General features: G+C 47.6%; 2 protein-coding genes across 2 annotated transcripts in view; both read right to left on the bottom strand.

Moving 5' to 3' along the window:
• LOC119173875 (calcium-activated chloride channel regulator 2) overlaps window positions 1-22,559 on the bottom strand; it is a 387,319-nt gene extending 364,760 nt beyond the window's left edge. Inside the window, exon 1 of the mRNA XM_037424657.2 lies at window positions 22,344-22,559. Coding sequence (XP_037280554.2) covers window positions 22,344-22,559 — 216 coding nt within the window. The remainder of the gene's footprint in view (window positions 1-22,343) is intronic.
• A 100-nt stretch (window positions 22,560-22,659) lies between these two features.
• The window catches only part of LOC142817484 (uncharacterized), a 200,934-nt gene continuing 199,322 nt past the window's right edge, over window positions 22,660-24,271 (bottom strand). Inside the window, exon 4 of the mRNA XM_075894499.1 lies at window positions 22,660-22,855. Coding sequence (XP_075750614.1) covers window positions 22,660-22,855 — 196 coding nt within the window. The remainder of the gene's footprint in view (window positions 22,856-24,271) is intronic.

Raw genomic sequence — 24,271 nt, 5'->3', positions numbered from 1 at the left:
CTCCTGGTAAGACCAAGATGCGAGCACAGCTATTGCACTCAACGTCGATACACATCTTAACGCTTGCCTGAAAGGCCAAAAAAATATTCAGCACACACAATAACTCGCGTGTTTCCTCGAATAGAACGCGATTCCCACGAGGCGTGGGACCACAGAAATTATGCAGAGTTACTCTCGCTCCCCAAATTTTCTGACTAGCAACTTGGCTTAGTTCCTGCTGTTATTTTTTTTTGCTGTTTGATTTAGGAGCGATGCAATGTATTTGATGTATGTGATTTTACCGGTAAAGGCATTCATTTTGCGTGTTAGTTATTACAATCAGTGTTTTGCATACCTAACCAACGGTTCTATTAGTTATACTTTGGGGTCATTGTCTGTACGTTTGCGATTTTGTAACAACCTTTTTCTATTAATAAATATCAATTTCAGTCTCAACGTATACATGTATGTATACACGTCCCTCTAAACTATCGATCCCACCGGTACGATTACACAAGCATCTAGTCGCGACATCGACTGCCTGGAGGAGCTTATGAAACATTCCAGAAAACTTTCTTCGCCTCAAACCCTCTCCGGCATGTATATACAGTGTGCCTCCCACCACAACGGGATCTCCAGACACGAGGCGTTCAAATATCCGGTCGCGCTGAGCGTGGAGGGTCATCTTCGCGACGCAGCCGCCAAACGGGGTCGACGACACCGTGGGCGGTTCGGAACGCGACTCACGAATCGCGAGACTCAAGCCGCGACCCCGATCGACCCCGTAAGAATCTGTTCCTCTCTGTCCTTTCGCTCGCGTGCCTCAACTCGACATATCGCAGCATGTCCTCTTTCGGAAGTCACTCGGCATCAGGGCGCACCTCACAGTTTTCTGTACAGTGTACAGCATGGCCCGAAAACTGTGCATCGGTATGTCAGCTATGGAAGCCTTTGTGTGACTCAATGTCGCCGGCTGGAATTTGGATGACAGTTTATGCCACCGCATTTTCGGCTTGCCTGAACGGTACAGCACAGTTCAGTACAGTACAGTACAGTACAGTACAGTACAGTACAGTACAGTATGGTACAGTGCAGTACAGTACACAAAGATGGTCATGGCGTGGCTAGGCTTTTCGCCTGTGTCTTTCCCTCTCCTTGACATATGTTTTTTTTTCTATTTTTAACAAAGGTTTCTTTATGATTTTCCCTTTCCGTTTATATCTTTCTCTGTATTTCTATCTTCTCTTCTCCTTCTTCGCTTTCTTCCAATCAATTTTCTACTCGTTCACTGCATGTCTTTCTATCTTTGTAGTTGTTGTCTCCCCTTATTTTTTCTATATTTGTTTCGCTATAATTATTTCAATTTAGCCCTGTCTACCTTCCTCTATGTGTACTCGTTGTAGCCTTGTTTTCCTGCTCCTCACCCTATTTTCTTTCCCACCCTTCTTGCGGAACTATACTATACCAGACTCTGCTAGCATTTCTGGATAGCCGTGTGGATACAATGCTTGCCTTGTGATTGCGGGTACACGGATGCGTATCTGGCCTCACCAAAACTTTCTACCTTCGTCTAATAATTTCTGCCTCAAGAAAATACAGTGACAAAAGAGATCATAGACAGCATAACTAGACCACAGCCCCTAGATACAATGCAACAGCGAAAAGCAGTTCAAAACCAAACCGTTACACATACAAGATCTCACGTAAACACAAACAAAAATTACCCTAGCTCCCGCTAAAGAAAACCATGTGTAGATGCAAAGCAGTGGGTGCTAACGCCCGCACTGGCGGCGGCCTTGACGCTCACTGCACCGTCGCGCAGGAGAGAAACTCGGGGAGGCTGCAAAGCACGCAGTGATGGACAAGTGTTTGCTACTGGAACATGCCGATCGCCGCTAATGGGCAGTGAGAGACAGAAGAATTCGTTTGGACACAGAGACCCGCGATCTGCTTTTAGTTAACGCACAGGCTGCGAATTTTTGATTGCTCACAACGCACAGGTGAAACCTCCCACTGGCACTACCTTGGTCAAGGCCCTGGCCAGTGAACGGTGTTGCAGCGTGAGGAGTCGTTTTTTTGTTGTTGTTTTTTGTAATCGAGAAATCTACTAGCAGACGCTGCCTGTGTCGGCGTTGCGAGGCGACAGGCAGGGTGGCAGACAAGTGCAGAGAGTAACGTCCAGCTGTTCCGGGAGAGAGAGAAGGAGGAGAGTTGCGCATGCGTAGTGTGGGTGTGGACGCCTACGCCACGGGACATAGGCCCGAGTAAGAAATGCTTCTCTACTAAAAGAGAGGAAAAAACACTACATAGCAAAACGTGCAAGAAAATGAGCAAACGGGTTGTTTGAGTCATTGTAATGGCAATGTGCATAAGCCGTACCATCTCGCAAGTTGGACCATTGAAATATAAGGTAGTTCGTTGCTGTTTTCAAAGAGCAACATGCGCAGCTGGTCGAGAAACGGGCACGTGACGGGATACAGAAAAAAAAGTGTGCCTAGAGAAGCAGGGCACTTCGAAGACTAGGGCATGTTAGCTCATACACGTCAACGAGCAGAGAGAGAAGACGAGTAGAGCGAGATCATAGCGGGTTGTCACTGGAGGCATGCGAGTGGGTTAAAAGCAGGGTGCGAATGATTGATGAGAAGTCACAATCTTGGCGATCCTTGAAAGTAATAGACTGTACCTGTGACTACAAACTAGAAGCGTCATGCGTTTTTTTTTGTTTTTTTTTAGTCTGCAGAGCCTTCCAACAGAAACAACATCAGGAACTCACTATGAAGAAACAATATTATATTGGTCCCAAAATCATTTATTTCTTCTTTGTAGTCGCAGTAGCATTATACTATCTTACTTGATTGACCCTGACAAGGCTGTTCCTAATCTAATTTCTCCATAGCACCGACTTGACCAATCATATCGTACTCTTTCTCTTCATTCGGTTATCTTCTTTTTCTTTCTTTCACTTCATGGCGTTCACGGCATTTGAGCTCCCATCGCAAAAGACAGAGCGGAAATCTTTCATGGCGTTTGAGCTCCCATCGGAAAAGACAGAGCGTAAATCTTATAACGAATCAATTTTATCGTTGTGACTATTGAAACGCACAAAACCACATTTTAATCTGCCCGTATCAATGTATAGCTCCGATTTAAGGATTCAAACAAGTGAGAGCGAAGCGCCAAAGCGGCCGTTCTTTAAACGCAAAAGAGAACTAATGTGGCACTTAGTATGTGGCTGGGCGTATTCTGTATGTCCGGTGAAAGTATTGCTTAACAGAAGACGAGTTGTACAGTATCTAACACCGTTCTTCAGCTACTTTTCGTTTTCTGTGTTTTATCTTCTCGAGTTTTTTTTTTTTTCAGAAGGAGCTTCTATGTCGCACCATCCTTTATACATAATAAAAGGACTATTAATAGACATTTAAGTGCAGGGTCGTCGATATCGAAGGTGAAAACCTCATTACTATTCAAGACATCGTAAAAGCAAATGTTGAATACATAATCGGGAAAATTATCGTTGTGCTTATAGACACTGCGATTATACGTCTTTCTAATGGACAATTCGCTCGCGAAGTTTAATAACCGAGCGAGTTTCGTCAGCTTGAATACAAGCAAGGAGCTCACTTTAAATCTGGTCGACCCTGTACAAAGTGGCTTCTTCCCTAAAGTGTTCACGTGCTACCATTTTCTTATTTATATATATATAATATCGCACATGCGTTGACCCCTGGACATGGCGGCACGCAATATAGGCGAGAAAGAACGGTATTTGCCACGTAACGCAAAAGCGCACACCATGTATGCGAGTGACCTGTAATAATAAAATTGGATGTTTTACCCCCCAAAAGCCTCACACGATTATGAGGGGCGCCGTAACGAAGGGCTCCGCAAATTTCGACCGTCCTGTGCACTGACATCGCATGGTAGCCGAGCCTTTACCGTTTCGCTTCCACCAAAATGAGACCACCGCGGCTGAGATCGAGCCCAGAACTTTGTGATCAGCAGTCGAGCACCGTAACTGGTGATCCACCGTAGCTGACTGCAAGTGATCTGTGCTACACTGTTTGCTTATTGATGCTTATAGAACCTCAGCCTTATGTGCACGATCATGTGTGACACATCGCTGATCGTGCTATACTTCTCGGCGATATCAGAAAACAACCATATCGATGCTCGCGCGATGTTATTAAGAAAATAGAGGGTGTGCTCTATAGTACTTACGTACGTTATGGTGCGTAAAAGAAGTTCACGCTTATCAACAAAAAAAAAATTGGCCGCGTATCTGCTTGCTAATCTGCAAATGTCGTCGAAAGACGATAGTCTTGCGTGTGGAGAGATTGAACAAAATATTTATTTGATGTTCTGCGCAAGAAAATTGGTGAATGGTATTCTGGAGGCGCTGCGCCTCGAGCGTGCAGCGGAGGCAAACGAGCGCATCAAGTCCTGTGACACGTGAGACATGTGCGCCATCTGGCAGTTTTCTTGGAAAACGAAGCGCGCGGCTCTGAGATGAGTGTGTGCGCCCGTCTCAGAGGTGATTAGGTGTAGAACGCAAGGCGACGGGTAAGTGCCACCACCGTCTCGTCTTAGCAAAGCGTTGGAAACACTCGCCCTTTCATGCAAGCGTAGCATGATCAGCGCAGCGTGATAAGCGCTACGGTACTTAAAATTACTTAGGTATGCCTTCTCTAGTAATAGGCGCACATGTAGAATATATACGTGTGGTTATGGTGCCCAGACATGTGCAATAATTGCTTTTATATGACAATTGCACAAGTATGAACAACGCTCAATCTTGAGCAACATTGGTAGGCGCTGCGGATGGGGTCGGCCATTTCAAGTACCCGGTACCGTTAAGACTGGACAAACAGACAAATGTACAGACAGACAGACAGACAGACAGATCAAATTTTTTGCGTCGAAGTTAAAAGTTCGTGATGCCCGAATACGTCTGCAGATCTCTTTGCGGTCCCTCGTTTCAACAGCCGAGGTCCGCTAGCCTGCGCAAACCACACTTTCCAACAACACTGCACTCTTCTATCGTCGTTCGCGTGTGTGGCCTCGTGTATGCGCGCTAGACATACATGCGTGGCCGTCTCGCTGCGGTGGCTACTTCCGGCCGGATGCGGCCACCGTCGGTGGAAAGGAAGTAAGGCGGACGAGGAAGTGGGTGCAAGCCACGGTCCGACGATCCCACCGCGTGTTAGGCGAGAGGGGGAAAGAGGTGGGGGAGCAAACGCGCTTTGACGCGAGATGATAGAGGTATATATGGGTCCGGCGTGCCTTTAGTTTCGGCGGATACAGACACGCGCGTAATATATATGCAGAACCGAACACCGACAACGCGGCGTGGGAGAGGTGCCCTATAGCCGTGAAGCGACCGTCTATTGTGTTGGTGGTGCTCTGCTGAACAGTCTCTGCTCAAATGAACTGATAATAATAATAATAATAATAATTGTCATCTTCAATGGTACACCATCACTACAGTTCCGAAGTGCCTGTTACGTCCTGATTCTGATTGATTGATATGTGGGGTTTAACGTCCCAAAACCACTATATGATTATGAGAGACGCCGTAGTGGAGGGCTCCGGAAATTTCGACCACCTGGGGTTCTTTAACGTGCACCCAAATCTGAGCACACGGGCCTACAACATTTCCGCCTCCATCGGAAATGCAGCCGCCGCAGCCGGGATTTGAACCCGCGCCCTGCGGGTCAGCAGCCGAGTACCTTAGCCACTAGACCACCGCGGTGGGGCCACGTCCTGATTCTAGTTTTTACTTTTGAAAACCAGTGAAGTTGCTACAAAGCTTACGTAAAGTGCCCCGCGTGCCAGCACAGTTTGTTGATGATGTTGCTGATAATCATGATAAATATTTCTGAGGGCTTTCGAGCGAGTGTGCCTTTAAAGCGCCCACTCATTGCGCAGTTCGAATGTTCGGACGCTTGGCGCGATTATGCACTTCTGCCATGCAATATTACACGCGTTCATAGGACGCCTAGATTTTTTTTTTTTTTTTGAAGCACTTTCAATCTATAGCATGGCTCTGTGGTAGAACACGTGCTCGTCACGTAGAATGCCTGGATTCGATTCCCACAAGAGCCGAAAATAGTTACTCAATTTATTTGCATGCTTACAAATTTTTCGGTCACGGACAACGCTGATTTTTAGCTCACAACCATCCACGCTGACACCGACGACATAATTAATCAAAACAAACTGTTTAACGTTATCGAGTTAATAATTTGTGAGGTTCTGTGTTCAGAAATAGTGGGTGACAATTCAGAGTACTTGGTTACTCTATACTATGGGAGAGCATAAAGCCGTCCCGTAGGCCTCACACTTGATAAGGCCCTGTTGACAAAAATTATGCTGTGTACGAGTTCACGATGTCCAATAAAGAGCGTTTGCCCGCAGGTAAGAACTCTTGGTATTATGAACGTAGCCACCGGTGGCACATACTCGCTCTAGAGCGGGTATATGACACAGGGGTTGTGAAATGGGAGATGCCGGTACTTGAAGGGTTTGCCAGATGAGCACACAGACGGACGCACGGACGGACGCACGGACGGACGGACAGACAGACAAGCCGACGGACTGACGGATGGATGGGCGTGTGGACGTATGAACGGATGGATGCACGAACGGACGGATTCCCGGACGGATGGATGGACTCACGGACGGACGCACGGAGAGACGGATGGACGCATGAATTGACGCACTGATGGTCGCGCGGACGGATGGAAGCAAGAACGAACGGACGGACGGATGGAAGCCTGGACGGGCTGACGGACGCTTCGCCCCACTGATCATCATTCCCTCACTGGATATGCTGTAATTTTTTTCTGATTGGCTTACGGTTAGTGATAACCTCGATCGACTCTTTTTTTTTCTTTTTTCTCTCTCTCCTGCCCCTTACTTTACTTCACGTTAGTTAAGACCTCTGCATGCATTTTGTCATGGTTGAGGCAAGATGAGTGCAAGGGGGCCCGTAATATAAAAGACCAGTTTCGTTTTTTTTTTCTTTTCTAGATCTACCGTCCGGCGCTTCTATATCAAAGTTTACGCAAGCAACTGCTAAACCAGCGAAAAAAAAAAAAAACTCAATCCTTCTTGCGACTTTGTACAGTGTCGGCCAAAGCTTGCCGCAGTAAGCAAACAGAGTCTTTCCCTTCTTGGCTTCCATTAGGCATCTTTGAAAAATTAATGGGCGTGGCAGAAGCCCACTGCACAGTTACACAGCCAACGTAGAAATTTCTAGAGCCTGCAATTCGTACATCCTCGCGTTCTACTGATTCCCAAAGAACGAAGCCATTCAAGGAAAGACAAAATGAACGAAATAACAAATCACAAGCAAGAACGAAACAACGAGGAAACGATACAGAGAGACAGAAAGAAAGCGCAGATCCACTTTGCTCTCTGAAATGGCCCGCTATTCCGGAAGGTTTTTTTAAACTTTAGCGTATGCCGAGAGATATCCGAGACGCGGGCTATAACACGGAGCTCAGGGTTTTCGGCGCGCTCTGTGCTCTCGTAGGAGCAAGTGGTGAAAGACCCCTCAGGAGGCCTTTCAGAATTATTTGTCCGAGACATTAAAGAAAAATTTTGAATCCCCGGTGAAAAGCAGCTCAACTTCCCAGCCGAGCAGGGCCCGCGAGGACCGCATGCGGCTTGGACTACAAAAACCCCACACCACTTGCGGACGCTTTCAAAAGCTTCTTTTTATTTGCGTCACCACGAATCGACGAAAGAGGCGAGGTGTTTCCAGAGAAATGAATGGATAAGTAAGAGCATCGAGCCCGTAAAATGAGAAAGAGTTTCTCTTCTCTCTCCCTTTCCTCAACGTTTATCTCAGCTCTCCAACGCGACGAAACGCCGCCGAGTGTGGAGCGGATGAGGTAGGAGAAGAAGTCGGCCTCGTCGGGTCCTGGTCGGAGGATGAGTTCGCGGTAGAGTTCCCCAACCCGAACGACGATGGTGGGACCACGAAGTGGCGCTATACATGGAAGGGGGGGGGGAGGGGGCTGTTTGTGGGAACCGTTTTCTCCGGTTTTATGACGGCAAACCGCGCACACGCTCGCTCGCGCTCAGCCCCGCGAGCTCTCTGTTTTTTTTACAGCTACGAGTCCAGCCAGGCAAGGCGGCAATAAAACCAGATTTGCTCCAGCCGCAGAACAAAAAGTAAAAAAAAAAATAAAAGGAAGAAGCCACTGCCGACGCATCCGCCACCGACTCCGTTGCTGCGGCGGCATATCTACCGCGCACCGGTTCTGCTCGCAACCATAGAGGGAGTACATAGTAGCAGCCGCGGTAACTGCAACTACGTACTACGGCAAAAGGGAAGGCGCCACCTCTTTTTAGTGAGAGAGAGTGAGAGAGAGTGAGAGAGAGTGAGAGAGAAAACACTCTGTTCGGATGCTACGAAGAAACTAGCCCTACACGGAACCGGCCGGTCCATTTTGCCGGCAGCGTTCAGAAAAGCCAGCCGTCTTGTTGCTTCAGTGGCCATACTACCGTGGCAATACGGCCATCCTGCCTGCTGCAAACGCGATGACCGGCAGAAGGAGAGGTGCTCCAAAAAGCGAGCGCGCGGTGGACGAAAGCGCTGCGGCAAAAACACGCCTCCAGGTAAAAAGGGGGCTGCCGTGCAAATCTCGCATGCATGAGGGTTAAGTGCACCGCTCCGACTCAAACTCACTCTTATGCTCGCTAGCTAGGTGCAGTACTCATTCCGCGTTTGTCGTTTCGCTCGTTCTCCCCTTCTTTCGTACTCTAAGACTTCCTTTTTTCTTCTGCGTGTCTGCGTTCTTCTGCTTCATTTCTTCTCCGCAAGACGGCACTCCGGTGCGGGACCATGTGCTGAGTGTTTTTTTCTTCTTCTTTTCTTCAGACTTTTTTACCCGGACCGACAAGCAACGAAGTCGTTAAACATTTTTTTTTACTTCGCGCAACTCTCTTTAGCATTTTCATATCTTTTTCGCTACGCCTTAGCTGAAGTTCAGTGCTTCCGTAGCAACCGCATTTGCGAGCAAGAATATTCGAGCGTATACGGTGGTTCAGAGCCGCGAGTATATTGCATTCGTTCCCGCTCGTTCCATGTTTTTCTCTGTATGTAATTTCTTTGAAACGACTTTTTTTTTTCAATATCTCTTTGAATGCCGTCTGTAACGACGTAACGTAGGTTTTTCAATAGTGATACTCTACATATTGCGACCTCAATGAGGCTGCGTTTCTTTTTTATTTTATTTAAAAAAAACACACAATTGTCGCTCACTTGCTTACGCTAGTGAAGTAAACAACCAGTTGAAGGTACTAGTGGTCTTCCCGTCGGCATTGAATGCACCGATTTCAATGTGCACACACGCATATCACACGATAAATACCTCTAGTGTTTCGCGACTCGCGACTGTGGACAGCTTCGCGAGCAAACACGTCCACTACTCTTTATACGTACTACCGCATACGTTTCTTAGTACGCTTCTTTCATCTCCCCCATCCCTGTCCCATGCGCAGGGTAGCAAACCAGCTGCCTATAGGCTGGTTAACCTCCCTGCCTTTTTTTCCCCTCTATTTTCCTTCCTTCAATTCTAAACGGCGCTAGAGATTGAAATAGCTCAACGAAAGCGTTATCATGCGTTCGCCTCACGGACATTTCACGTAATGCGTTGCGGGAGACACTGCCCCTACACTCGAAGAACTTGCACAAGAAAAAAATGCATTGGTTCTGCCGTACTAGCCACACACCGTAGTAGTACGCAGACGCCTTGTTTTACTCACCCTATGCAGTGAGCCACCACGCAACCGCTGCGGTGGCTCACTGCATAGGGCGAGTAAAAAAGTCCAAGATTCCCCGGCTCGTTAATGCCGGCAACTCCCCTTGCATTAAATGTATACTACTACATGTGGTGAACGTCAATTGGGTTCCCTTTTTCCCCTACGTCATTTGAGACATTAAGACCGGTGTTTTCAGACCTGAGGCACGGAATACTCGCAGTCCATTAGCCTTCTCTCTTCTTCTCCTCGATAGCGTAAGTCTTTGTACTTAGAGGATACCTTGGTTATCTATCCCCCCTCACGCAGAATATATGCGGTTACCACAGGAGGCTATGAGAGAGTGTACTTTTTTTTTATTTATGAGCTCAATTTTTTCTCAGAGACAACAAAATAATTCCAGCTTAAAGTTACAGAAATGAAACAATAGTGAATATTATTTGATGTCTGTTAGTGTATTGCAGCACTTATGACCTTGATTGAAATGAACTGATGGGGACGAAAAATCAACATTTGTGCTGATAGGATCCGAACAGACAATCTTGGAATTACGCGTCCTACGTTCTACAAATTCCTATCGCCCAATTGTCTGTTAGATTCAACTGGTTGCCATAGGATCACAATAAATGACACGGCAACAACGTCAGGCCGGCCAGCGCGCCACTGCAGAACATTCCTAGCTACACCATCTGCGTCGGGCGGCATACATGCAGTAGAAGAGCGTTTCAGCATACGCAAGACGCGTAAGGCGGTCGTTCTATAGAGGAATGACGGAACCACGCGCAGTAGGCATCTCAAGCCAGCGAGCAAACGACCAAGGCCACCTGATTCGCGTTTTATATAGGGCCGATAACCACCACGGGCGCGTTTTTTCCCGTATATGTTGTAAGGGCTCGCGAGCGGTCGCAACCAAATTCCCGACCGACCACTCGACGATAGAAAAAAATAAATAAAAACATCCCTAAAGCACTGCTCGGCTCTCGCTTCGTCCCCAAGTGGTTCCGCAAGAGAGGAATCGGAGAAGCGATGGAAGCGGCGCGTTTATGCGGCCGTTCCGCCATTCTGTCAACGAGTCTCCAGCGAGCCGTAAATTGCGATTCTGCAAATAACCCGAGAAAGGGAGAGGATGCAGTAGAAAGAAAGAGAGACGTAGCAGAGGATATGGGGGGAAAAGAGACAAGCAAGCAAAGGCGAGGAACCTCCGGGCACGAATGGTCAAGTGTATATATATATCGACTCGCGGACTCCGATCGACTCATTCATGAGTTGCCCTGGCAAAACCAAGTATCACTCTCTCGCTACCAACATTGCACCCCCCCCTCTTTCTCTCCCAAAACCCTCTCACCCCTTCAGCCCGTCGACCGGTACTCGTATACAGCCCCTTTATGGAAGCTTCTGAGATCCCCATCAAGAGCGCCTTTAGCGACCGCGGAAAAGCGGTCCTTATATACAGTGTACCGAACAGCGATCGCTCTACAGAGCTACCAGCCGAATCGCGCGTGGACTCCCGTATAATAACGACGCCGAGGCGATCTTTTCTTTTCGGCTGACCTCCCGAAAAGCAACACTGTCCGTGCCCCCAGTCGACCGATTGAATAAGCGGTTCATTTATTGATTTTTCCCCCTCTTCTTTGTAACGACTCAATGCCGTTTGTATGACAGTGCCCGTATAGGTTAGAAAAGTCGATTTTGCGAGCGAAGTCGTCTCTTCTAGCAGCCAACACATGACAGGCTGAGGCGCACGGGATTTCTTACGCCGACGTTGTTTATGGTTAGTAGGCGGGATAACGTGGCGATCTCGGTGAGAACGCGCGCGCGGGTGAATCATACTGCATGATACATCGGAGGGTTTCCGCGCTTGAAGTCGTTTCTCTACAGGTTTCGGTCAGCACGCATACACTTTGGAACGATGCCCAACGCAGCGTGAATTAACAGTAATATCTGAGCATTTGCGTCCCGAAACCACAATATGCTTCCGAGGGACGCTGTAGTGGAGGGCTCCAGAAATTTCTATCTCCTGGTGTGCTTTAACCTGCGCTGTCGTCACGCAGTACATGGGCCTCAAGCATTTCGCTTTCGCTGAAGTGTGACCGCCACAACCGGGACGAACCGGCGACCTTCGAGTCAGCAGCCGAGTACCTTAGCCACTAGACCACCGCGGCATGGCAGGGGGAGGAGGAAAGGGGAGGAAAAGAATAGAGAAAAAAAGACAGAAGGTGACAGTGTAGACACCTAGGTCAATCCAAGCCGAACTTTAGAGCTTCGCTGGCTAGCTAGCCGTCTGTACCTAGTACATAAGCATTCATTTTTTTTTTCTGGTTCAAATAACATAATAGCACTGATTTTGTCGGTGTAGCGATTGGAGTGCTTTCCTAGAAGACACAAGATGCTTGCCCGCAATGCAGAAGCTAGACGCAATCGTCCCAACAGACGCGATTTCGAAGACCGTCTCCAGACAGTCCGAATTCAAGCAACAGACAGACTTATACAGAAGTGCTCCGGCACCACGCGTGTGGCATTATATGGGACCAACCAGTAAGGGCAGCGCCCTGGGCTGGTGTCGGTTGACCGCAGGGCAGAGAGCGTCAGTTGGAGGAGAGCCACGCTGAAGTTCGGATCTGGCGGGCGCTAACAGGCACGCGCGGACGAAGCGGTCCGCAACTAGGCGCGAGGCCAAGCGTTGATATCAACAACTCCGTTGGTCACAGTCGTCGTAAACATTGATTGGGAGCTGCAAACCACCACTGGAAAGCCAACGACCAAAGAACATTGGTCATCACTGCATTGCGTCGAAGGATGGACAATAATCTGTGAGCTATTGTTCTGTATGCACTGTCTCATACTTTTCATTGAGAAGATTACTGTGTTTGGTGAATTGAGTTGTCTATCTCGTTCAACGTGTCATTTGCATTTTGATGTTTGTATGAAGCTGTTATGTTCATGGTGTATTACCAATTACAACCTCAATTTGAGTATTTGCATATGGTGTCTCGTGTCCATTCTCTTCGCGTAGCACACCTGTGAGCGTGACACTAAAGTACCTTCCACAGTCGGGCACAGACATCACAATAATCATCCCAATCACGCTACTTGATCACTGAAGCCTGTCTTAGAAAGCCATTCAGGCTAAAATTCAGCCTGTGTCATTAATTTTTCGAAACAAATAAATTCGGTTCGTTCTTCGCTGCCTTCGAGTGCACTGCAGTAACCACCGTCGTCATAATAGAAGGCTCTACTCTAATATTTGCATATCATAAATATTTCGAATGGTTCCCCCGCGGTGCAAATATGTTACGATGCTCCACCTCTGGCTCGACTGTCCCGGGTTCGATCCCCGTCACGGTGATTGCATTTGAGTAGGTGAACTTGGAAGAAAAGAAAAGCGAAATGGTCGAAGTTTTTCGAATCCCTCAATTGCGGCGTACGTCATAATGATTTCGTCGATTTGGCACGTTATAACACACAAGCCAACTTTATTAGAACCCCATTTTGTCATTGAACTAAATGTCATATCGATTCTCATTTTAACGCAATTGAAAATAAAGATAAGCTATATATAGACTTCTCTCCCAGTCTTGAAACAAATGTTCATCTCTAAACACAAAAGCGTATTGCAATCGAACAATTGGCAGCACAAGTTACAGAAACAAAACAAGTAATCTCGTTAATAAAGCACTGACGCCAACATATCCACCATGGAAATGAGCTCAGCGAAAAATAAACTTGCCCATGACGGGTAGATGTATTCACCCGAGTGTACATCCGAATGAAATATGAGTCATAAATTGTACGTGCAGGCATGAGAAGGTGAAATCAATTAACAAGCTTTCAATATAATCACATTCACTCGGCAGTGTCGTTCCGATCTCCCGCTTTAGAGGGAGCCCGAATATTCAAGGTGTTTGAGTTGAAACGCCGAAGAAAAAATGCCTGAAAGAAAGAAAGAAAGAAAGAAGAATGAAGGAAAGAAAGAAAGAAGAAAGAAAAAAAGAAAGAAAGAAAGAAAGAAAGAAAGAAAGAAAGAAAGAAAGAAATAAATAAATAAAGAAAGAAAAGAAGACACTTCGGTGAGATATAAAACGATGTTTCCCGCTCAGTTCAAGAAGTGCCTTTTTCCTTCCGATACCAACAGTCTCATTTGAGCCCATGTCTTTCGCTTATATGTCCCCAGAGAATTAACGAGAAACTACGGGGACAATAAGACAATAACTAGTTTTTGAATTTGCATGTGTGCGTGTGTATTGCTTTTTCTTTTACTTTTTAACTCAGAAGGAAGGGGGAGATCCCAAAAGAAATCCCGGAAGGTTATTTTATTTGCTCTGGAAATCGCACTTCCATCGGGCTTTTTTGATAAACTATTATTCTGTTCAATCGTAACACTACCCTTGGTCAAATTAGGGCGAGAAAAAAAAGAAAGAGAGACGAGTACGGAGGTTAGGCTATTTGGGATAGTTCATTTACAACCCCGATTAGGGGCAATCCAAATGAAGTGATAATTACTCCGGTGACGAAGGCCATTCCACACATCCCACGTTTTTGCAGATATTCTTTCTTCTTCTTCTATTTCAAGATAGCCTCATTGCAGCGAAGAATTCAAAGGGTAATAAAACGTTCCCCTGTGAAATTACACGCTCCTCCTTGGAATGGAATGAAAAAGAAACCTTATTTCCGCTCCTCCTTAACTTCCAAATTAAAAAAAAAGATTTTATTTCATAGTGGCTATCGTAAAAACAAACTGCTTTGGTAAAAACATGTCTTTAGAGCAGGTTGACTATATATACTTCACAATCTCACATGTAAAGAATTAGAACAAAAAATTTGCCCCGTATCTGCATGTTAATCTGCAAATGTCCTCGAAAGACGATAGTCTTGCGTAAGGAGGGAGTGAACAATTTATTTGATGTCCTGCGCAAGAAAAACGGTGAATGGTATTCTGGAGGCGCTACGTTTGAGTGCCTCGAGCGTGCAGCGGAGGCGAACGAGCGCATCAAGTCACGTCACATGTGAGACATGAGCGCCATCTGGCAGTTTTCTTGGAAAACGATGCGCTAGGCTCTGAGACAGGTGTACGCGCCCGTCTCAGAGGTAACAAGGTGTACAACGCAAGGCGACGGGTAGGTGCCACCACCGTCTCGTCTTAGCAATGCGTTGGAAACACTCGCCTTTTCGTGGAAGCGTTGCATGGTCAGCGCAGCGTGATAAGCACCACGGTCCTTAAAATTACTTATTTATGCCTTTTTCTGGTGAACGACGCACATGCAGAATATATACGTGTTGTTATGGTGCCCCAGACATACGCAATAATTGCTTTTTAATTGACAATTGCACAAGTATGAACGCTGAATCTTAAGCAACATTGGTGGGCGCTGCAGATGGGGTCAGTCGTTTCAAGTACCTGATGCGGTTAAGAATGAACAAACAGACAAATGTACAGGCATACAGACAAACAGCCAGAGCAAAATTTTTGCGTCGAAGGTCCTCAAGAAAGACTATCGTCTTTAAAAAAGTGGGCAGAGTGGTAAAGCTCTGGCGATACGTACGCGTTTTGGCGCATCAGCGCTTGGCGTGAGTGATAAGGCGCCGCGTCCTCTCTTTACGGAGACATGAAGGGGAAGTCGAGTCTACACGCCACGCGCCGGTTGCGTTGTAACACGTACGTGTGGCCTGGACTTAACAGCACCAAGGTTATTAATAATGATCAAATGACATTTCACAGACAGCATGGGTCAACAGGGCATGTAGAGTAAAGGATGGAATGCATCGTGTAGAGATGATAATTAAGGTATACAGACAGCGTGTTTCCGTACCATGAAGAGCGCTGCAGGGTAAGTTTCGGCCGCCGTCACATGAGGCATATTCACGTGATGTGAACAGAAACGTCTCGTTTGATGCCATTGCGCCGCGATAATTCTGAATAAAAAGTTGAGATTCTGCATGGCGTTGCGGTGTCACATATATGTGTCACTATTTTGCCACTGTCGGTGGTTGGCTGCTGTGCCCAAGCTGGGACGCTCCACGGTTCCCACTATATTCTAGCATTACTATATTGACAGAAGCAGAGTTGAAAGTGACGCTACCAGTCCATCATAGATGTCACACGTGACATTCAGTTCAAGTCACTTGTTTCGATGATGACGACGACGATTGTGGAAACCTCTTATTACAAAATTTCAAAAAAAATGGGGAGGATCTCTATTCCGGAACACCTATGGAGACCTCTACGACAGTCCGGGCCAGCAGAACGAACGACCGAAAGAATTCTGTGGCACCATCGCGAAGGGTGACGTCCAACTGCTCTGGGGTACGGGTGGACCCAAGGACTGGACAGAGAGGAGGGAAATAGGCGGTGGTGCTGTCTACAGTGGCATGAAAATATCTGAGACTCCTTAAAATTTCCGCCAGTCACTGTAGGACGAATCAACAACGAAGCCGGTGGACCGATGGGGAGAAGCGTTTACGAAAGTTAAGTTCTGTGAATCCGACACACCTGGATGGTGATCACTTCACCTCAAACTACGCGTAGTGAAGAAAAGGATGAAAACTGACATTTAACACGGGGTCACTACCAAATTGCACAGTTTCTCGCGTTTCGATTCTCATTTATCGCTTAACTTCATTTCGGACACCAAAATAAAGCGCCTCCGGTACACGCAAAGGCAGACGCGAAATGGCCCAAAGCATTCCTGCTGCCACACTAATGGATGCACCTTTTTTTTTTTTCTCCCACCAATCACGCGCCTTTTAACGCCTTCCACATCCCCGCTTACATACGCCCCGACGCCGCGGCCCGCGTAGCTCACTGGCCGAAACGAGTTAATTCGTTCGGAGCAAGCGTCATTGAGTCGGCGCATCGATGAGAAACGGCCCTGCCTTCATCGTCGGGCCTCTACATGTAAAGGCGAAAACATATACTTCGCCGAGAACTGATGGCCGTGCATTCGCATGTACGCGAGAAGGATGCAGGCCACATACGTCGAAGCACGCCGGCGCCAGAAGCAGCTGGCTTCGTTGGCGCGTCCAAAAATAAAAGAACACAAAAACTGATGCGCCCTGACCGGAAAGAATGAATCTCGCTGTCCCCGGAGCTGACCAAAGGGCGCCGGACAGCGCCATCCATAACGGCACGGTCACCGTGTTTTCTTGCGGGGCTTAGCGGAACATTTGGGGATTTCTACGCTGCGGTCTTTCCGTGCGTCCCGAAAGGGAAAGTGGCGGGAAAGGAAGTGGAGGAAAATAACGAGGGTCGGTCAGTGTTTCAAACGAAGAAAGACGTTTTGGCCCAAGTGCGTGGAAGGGGTATGGGGGAGGGCATTGCTGCAATGAATTAAACGTTTTTGAATGGCGTTAATTTTACAGGCATTGTGATGAGAGGTAAGCATTGAATATATTATGAAGTCTATGGCCCGACTTGAGATAAAGTGCCCTAAATGTTCTCTGAATGTGAAGCGATTCATGGAGAAGCCTTGCCGTTTTAACGCGAAAGCAGCGGCGTAGCCAGGGGGTGGTACACGATACCCGTGCTTCCCCCCCCCCACCCCCGCCGAAACTTTTCACCATGTCATTAAGAACGAAAAATGACCATTTCCAGGGCGTGCTCCCCCTGAACTCAGGAAGGTGACCGCCCTTTACCACCTTTGAAAAAAAAAGTTTCTCATTGTACCTCTGCACCACAGCGCCAAATATCTTGTTGTTCCCAGACAAATCCGGTGTCGACGTCCTTGATATCGAGCGAAAAATCGACGTTGTCCTTGAGCAAGATTTCAGAATAGATGTAAGTTACTAAACAATAAAATTGTTTGATTTAAGTTGAAATCGAATCCAAGAATTCTGCGGGAAAAGCGAGTGTTTGGCCACAGAGCTACGTTTGCGCTTTGCGAATGTCATGCATACTGCGAGGAGTTTCGTTAACGTATTGAATGCGAAGACAATCTGAGCGACGTAAACAAGTGTTTCATATGCAGCCTACTAGTGGGAGTCAGATATAAGCACGCAAAAAAAGCTAGCATTTCCCGAGCTAATACTCGCTGGCAAGAAAAGTTTTGCGTTCTAAAATAGGACATGCAAACTATCACGCGAACCGATAGTGAAAAGAAAACATGTGGTAGAGGATCAATTAATCTTGAAATGGGTGCGCGCACGAACTCGGTATGAGGCAAGGAGGGCTCAACTTGCGAAGCAAATCAGCAGTTAACGAACACGTTTGAACGCCTACAAAGGCAAATGTAATCCAGATGATTCTATATTATTGATCCGTATACCGTATTATGACGTTTTTTTTATGTGATAGTATGGAATCGGGCAGCATATATTTGAGCTTGAGTCTTTTTTCTCTTCTGCATCACAACCTACACAAGTACCGCCTTTGTGAGAGCGTGAACACTTATATGTATGCACACGTCTCCTGTTGGTGTGTTTGTTGAATGGCGCCATGTGTTACAAGTTAGGAAGGGGGTGATATATACGGTAACATTGTTAGCCACCACTGCATCCAAGAGAGAAACAACGCTTGTTGATGGAGAAAAAAAAATAAGCCGGAAGATGTGGAGGGAGGAAGACAACAAGGAAGAGGAGACCACACACTGTCACTGTTCTCACTGCTCCGTTTTCACAAACACGCGCCGATAGAGACAAAAGATGGCGCGGTAAGACAGACGAAATTCTTGTGCATAGGCTCGCTATAGGCTCCGGCGCACACCGTAAGGGCGAAACTTTCGCCGGAAGGAGCACCGGCCAGCCGAAATCTCCTTCTCCCCTTCGTTTCACTTTTCATTCCCGGAAACGACGGAGTACCGCCGCTGGCATCGCCACCCTTCTGGCACACTCGCGCCTTTCTCTGCTCCGTCTATACACCAGCGGGCAAACTACAGCCCCTTCACAGAGCATCGCCGCAGTAACGAGCGAGGCGCCAGATTACACAATAACGCGGCAGTGGAGCGCCGAAACAAAGGAGGTTTCAAGACTGGCCAACGTCTCGCCTCCATTTGGAAGGGCGCGGACGAAACAAAGCAGGCCCACTCATATGCAAACACGGCACGTCCCAAACTCGGAGTGGCCCAAGCTGCGCGTGAAAGGCACGAGAGCGTGCGACACGTGCGTGCACGCGCACGCACTCACTCTCAGCGGGTCCGTCCTTCCTCGCGGCTGTTCTTCGTGCGACCTATATTTCGCATCGGGACTTTCTTTCCCGTCCACCGGAACACGGGCAAAGAAAAGGCACACCGCTATTTCGTTTTCTTCTTCTTTTTTTTTTTGCTTTCTCGCTTTCTCTGCGCTGCTTCTAAGAAAACGCTCGCGAGCACACACTGCCGACGAACGCGCTATACTATGTATATGCGACAATGCATGGCCAGGCACAACAGTCCGCGCTGTGCCCACATGCACGTGGCCACTTTCCACGTCCCCCCTCCATTCCTCCCCATCCTCTTCTCGGCTGGTCTTAATGCGGGACAGTCACGGAACGAGATTCGTTATCTAATTAGGATTCCACCCTCCTTTTCTCGCAAGCCTCGTGCCGCACGCGTGCACGCGTCTGTGTGTCGGCCGGGTGTGCGGCGACAAGACAACGGGATACAATTACCAGTCGGCGAGCGTGGTCTATATAGAGCGTCGCCACCGCCGCGTCTGGCGGCAAAAAGACCCTTATAGTTTATCAGCCGAAATTCAACTATAACCCGCGCTGTCTCTCGTTTCATTTATTTCAGCTCCTAACTGCAACCGGGAGCTCGTCTATATAGCACCATGCTGATATTCCGACCACGACTAAGACTGTTGTACGCAGATTAGGTGGAAACACTCGCCGTTGTTGGTTACCATGAATGCTCTAGTCCCTAATGTGTAATGTATGATTGGTGTATATCAAGGCGATAGCCACAAAAATGCCCGGTGTTTAACGTGTCAAAACACGATTTCATTCTGAAGCACGAGGGCTCCGGAAAATTTTTTATCATCTGGTGTGCTTTAGCGTGCACCGACACCACGTGGTACACGGTCCTCTACCATTCGGCCTCTATCGAAAAGTGACCACCGCAGCCGGGATCAACCCCGTGACCTTGGGGTCATTATATAGCTGAGCACCGTTACAACTGCTCCACCACGGCGGGACCAGGGGCGTGAGCAGTAATCTTTTCCGGGAGGAGGGGAGTCAACCGCCCTTTATAAATCTTCGAGCATGCGTGTACAGGTGCACGTCACACATGCAATATTAAGAAATTCTAGGTTGAGAGTTGTACCCCTCCCAACCCCCTATGGGTCGCTCCTCCAACGGGTGTGCATGTGTATCATTTGTATGCTGAAATGCCTGTGTTACGTGTGAACCGAAGCCGATCGGCGAAGTCTTGCAATCGAAACGAAATCACGCGGGCCGGGAGAAATGGTTCCGACAAAATATTATTTCGAATTCAAAACAGAAACGTAAGTTACAACATAGAACCATAAAAGGAAGGCTGTAAACAAAAAAAAAAAAAAACAGGCACTGATTGCGGCCGCTAACCCAAGTATTGCCTTCCAACATTGGTCGTACACGTTTCAGCTATCCGATAAGGCTACAGTGAACCCTGCGGCACGGTACCCGAACGTTATGTAAAACAGGCGCATATTCTAATGATCGCGGCCTCAATAAATTGATTTATCCAGGATAGGCGCTCGCGAAATCTGCGCAGAGTTTGTTAGCTACATGCAGCTTTGCGAAGAGTAAACGCGTGGCCAATTAGGTTATCTTGTTTTTCGATCTCCTGGCAAAAAGATAAGGTGCTCACATGCGCATGTGAGGCACAACGAAGTGTGACAAGAAAAACGCGTCCTGGCACTGTGAGAGCAGGGAAATAATTCGTACCTTTGAGAATCATATCTGGTTCCAAAACAGGATATCATTATACGCCGTCTATAGTAGACGGCTGCGGAAATTTCGATCGTTTCTTGCTCTTTGGCGTGCAGTGACATCACACAGTACACGGCCCTCTCTAGGGTTTCACCTACATCGAAATATGACCGCTAAGGTCAAGATCGAACGCGTGACCTTTGAGTGAGCCGGCAAGCACTATTGCGAGCACGCAAATAGCTCTGACGTTTATTTCTATCACGTCGTGTGTCAGTTTGTTGCCAATAGGTTTTTAGAGGAAGTATCTAAGACAACGCCTTCTGGAGTGACAAAATGAAAAAAAAAAATGAGGAAATTTTTATTCTTGATGTAGGTGTCTCGCAAAGGCATTCGCATCTCGATGTTCGCCACCTTGATTTAATCCGTGAGTTAACCTTCCTTTTGCTTCATCGCACTGCCGGTGCGAATCTCGGAGGCCACAAAGGAAGAGATGCGTGGTTGAGATCTTCTACACCAGGTGTCGTAACCGTACCAACGGCTGACAAGAAAACGGCCAGCTCATTTGAAGAATACATTCTATTATTTTAATTAATATACGATATATAGAATTGGTCCTGATGTTAAGTCGGCTTAGGCTCCGATAGTACACGTATTCATTGTAACTTTTACCTTCCAGCGGAACTGTAAATTTTGTACTTGTATTTTTTTAGAAAAATATTTTTGAACATCCAGAAAACCGAAGCGCTCGACCAGAAGTGCTTGCAAGAGAAATGAGAATGCCGCTTCTTTCTCATTTCTCAGGCCACTAACAATGTTCACTGAAACTTTTGAAGCAGTGACAACCTTAATTTTGTGCCAACGCCAGAGTGGTGTGCTATGACTTGTTGGATACGTCCCTTTAACGTGCGATTCCCCATGCATAAAACGATCATGATGATGCAAAATCTAATGATCACGTCATTTGACCTTCTTACTGTGGCAATCAGTATGTATATGTGCACAACGTGTACGGGCATATACGAGAACTCCACTGGTGTATTACACTTACCTCCAACCGAAATGATAATATATATATATATATATATATATATATATATATATATATATATATATATATATATATTTCAGCCTCCACCAACAACGATTACAGGCTTCAAAAATGTATTTGTTGTTTTTACCGTCTATAAGAAATATCACTCAAATCGGACTTTAGTACATCAAAGGGTTGTCATGAATGTACACAGTACGTAGAAATAATAATAATAATAATAATAATAATAATAATAATAATAATAATAATAATAATAATAATAATAAGAAGAAGAAGAAGAAGAAGAAGAAGAAGAAGAAGAAGAAGAAGAAGAAGAAGAAGAAGCAGAAGAAGAAGACTTTATAAAGTCCGGGACGTTGGACTCGCAAACGCGCGCCGTAGTTTTGGTGCGAAATTTGAAAATGAGGCATTGAGCTGTCTTATCTCTCCTAATTTTGAACGCGTGATGGCGAAATCAACAACAACAGAGCTCTGAAACAAAAACAAAACATCACAGGCTCCTTCACGTATTCGCCTAAGGTGACGCCAAGTCAGCCACATACATTAAATAATAGGCTGGGGACGCCGCCACAAACCTTCAACCCCTCCCCCGCCCGACCCCTGAAGAGGAACCGAGTGCCCGCCTATGAGTGTCCATTCGACATTGCATGCTGGAATCTTCCCGCCTAGCGTTTTGGTGCAGCTGCGCAATAACTGTGAAAACGTGCAAGACCGACGTCAGGTACTGACCTCAAGCGGCGGGATGAGCTGGCGGCCGGCGACGTTCCCCTGAAGCCTGGCCGACAGAGCAACCACGATGCCGGTGTAGCCATTCTCTTTCAGTTCGACGCGGGACGCCCGGACGAAGAACGGCGGCGCCACGTTGAACACCGTGAAGCATGCCACCACCAGGAGGAGCAAAGTTCCGGGCTTCGTGCACAACCTCATGGCTATCACTGTCTCCATTCAATACTCCTCGGAACACGAGACACTTAGGACATGCGCGCACTGTCCTCACGCTTCTCGTAAGGTGACAGGAGAAGCAGCATCAGCGGCAGCACGAGTCTCAGCTCTCCCGCATCGTGCTCACAGGCAGGTCGTTTCGACGCCGGTTGCTCGGGCTGACGAACACGCAGAACGAACACCACCCCTCGTGGATGGGAGAAGGCTCGGAGTTTGAACGTTGCCGCCTCGGGGAACAGGTTCGTAGAGCACTCGTCCGCTCCTTCAGGGAACCAGGAGCATCAGCTGCGAGGATAGCCCTGCACAAGTGATGGCCGAAAAAGAAAAGTGCGGCCGAAGATTAGCGACGAAAACAAATGAATAGTCAAATCGTGGTGATCCCGCAGGAGAGGAGGAAAGTGGGGGGTGTCTTCGCTACACAGCGGGTGCGCGGCAATGCGTGGTTTCTAGAAATGAGTTGTAGCAGAGAAAGAGACATGTCGTTGGGGGGGGGGGGGGGGGGTAGGAGAAGCGGGGCAAGTAAAACGTCCGATTGCCGGAAGAAAGAGGCAACCAAGAGAAAAAAGCAACTGAAGGCAACTGAAAACCGCTGCCTACGAACATCACTGCGCTTCTCGTTTTACTTTCTCCCGAAGGTCTGCTGCAGTGCGTATGACCTTTTTCTCTTTCTTGCCCTCTTTTGTTTCTACACGTGGTCCATTCTGCTCTGTATAAACAGCACCTCCTCCTTCTCTTCTCTATAGAAAAAAAAACATCATACGACTGAGAGAAACAGAAAGAAGCAACAAGAGATGAACACGGCGACTAGAGCGAAGCTGCGGTCCAGGATCTAGAGGAGGTCAGGGATCAGCGGGGGTGAGGAAAAAGAGAGAGAGATGCGCGGTAGAGTAGCAGACGCACGGAGGAAACACCGCCTTTCCGGCCAGCACTACAAACATGGGGGTGGGGAGACGCTTACGGGGGTGCCTTGTTCACCGTCAAACAGCAGGCCCTAACACCACCGATCGAAAGAAGAGCAGTCAAAATAACGCCCCCCCCCCCCCCTAAACGGCGCTGCTCTCTTTCTTGACTGCAAAGCTTTTAGTTTCTGCGTTTGTCCTTCTTTACTTTTGTTTTACAGCAGTGCCCACCACACGTGTAGTATACGCCCCACTTTACGCCGCAGAACCTCCCTCCCCCCTCCCACATACACACACTATAGCAGGCGCCTCGACCCTCCTTTTCAATGCCTCGCCATACAAGCCCCCCAGCCACATCACTCCCTTTCTTTTTCTCATTCTCTTAAGCTGCTCGCCGCACAAACACGGCGGCCTTGCTATTCCTAAACCGTCCTTCTATTTCACTCCCTCCCCGCTTCTGCGACGGGCTTCCTGTTCTTCGTCTCCAAACGCAGAAATGAGTATCATGGCCCCCAAGACGCGGCCAGCGCAAAAGCAGGAGAAGCGGCTCCTGGAGTTTAGATTTCGAGCCGAGGCGACAGTGAGCTCGCGAGGAGGGGGAAGAAGAAGCGTGGTTCTCCAGCCTCTCGGGATTTCGAGACACGCCTTCCTTTCTTCCTTCCGGAGAGAGTGACCGCAAACGCCACATTCTTCACTCCCCTTTACACCCATCTGCGTCTCTCTTTCTTACTCTCTTCAAGAGCTCGTTCTCTTCAGGCCTGTCAAACATAAAGCCATTGCGGCCACGCGTTCGTAAAGGGATGGTGTGCCCCGTTG

This window comes from Rhipicephalus microplus, chromosome 5, assembly GCF_043290135.1.
Source record: "Rhipicephalus microplus isolate Deutch F79 chromosome 5, USDA_Rmic, whole genome shotgun sequence".
NCBI lineage: Eukaryota > Metazoa > Arthropoda > Arachnida > Ixodida > Ixodidae > Rhipicephalus > Rhipicephalus microplus.
This window is presented reverse-complemented; position numbering and strand designations above follow the sequence as displayed.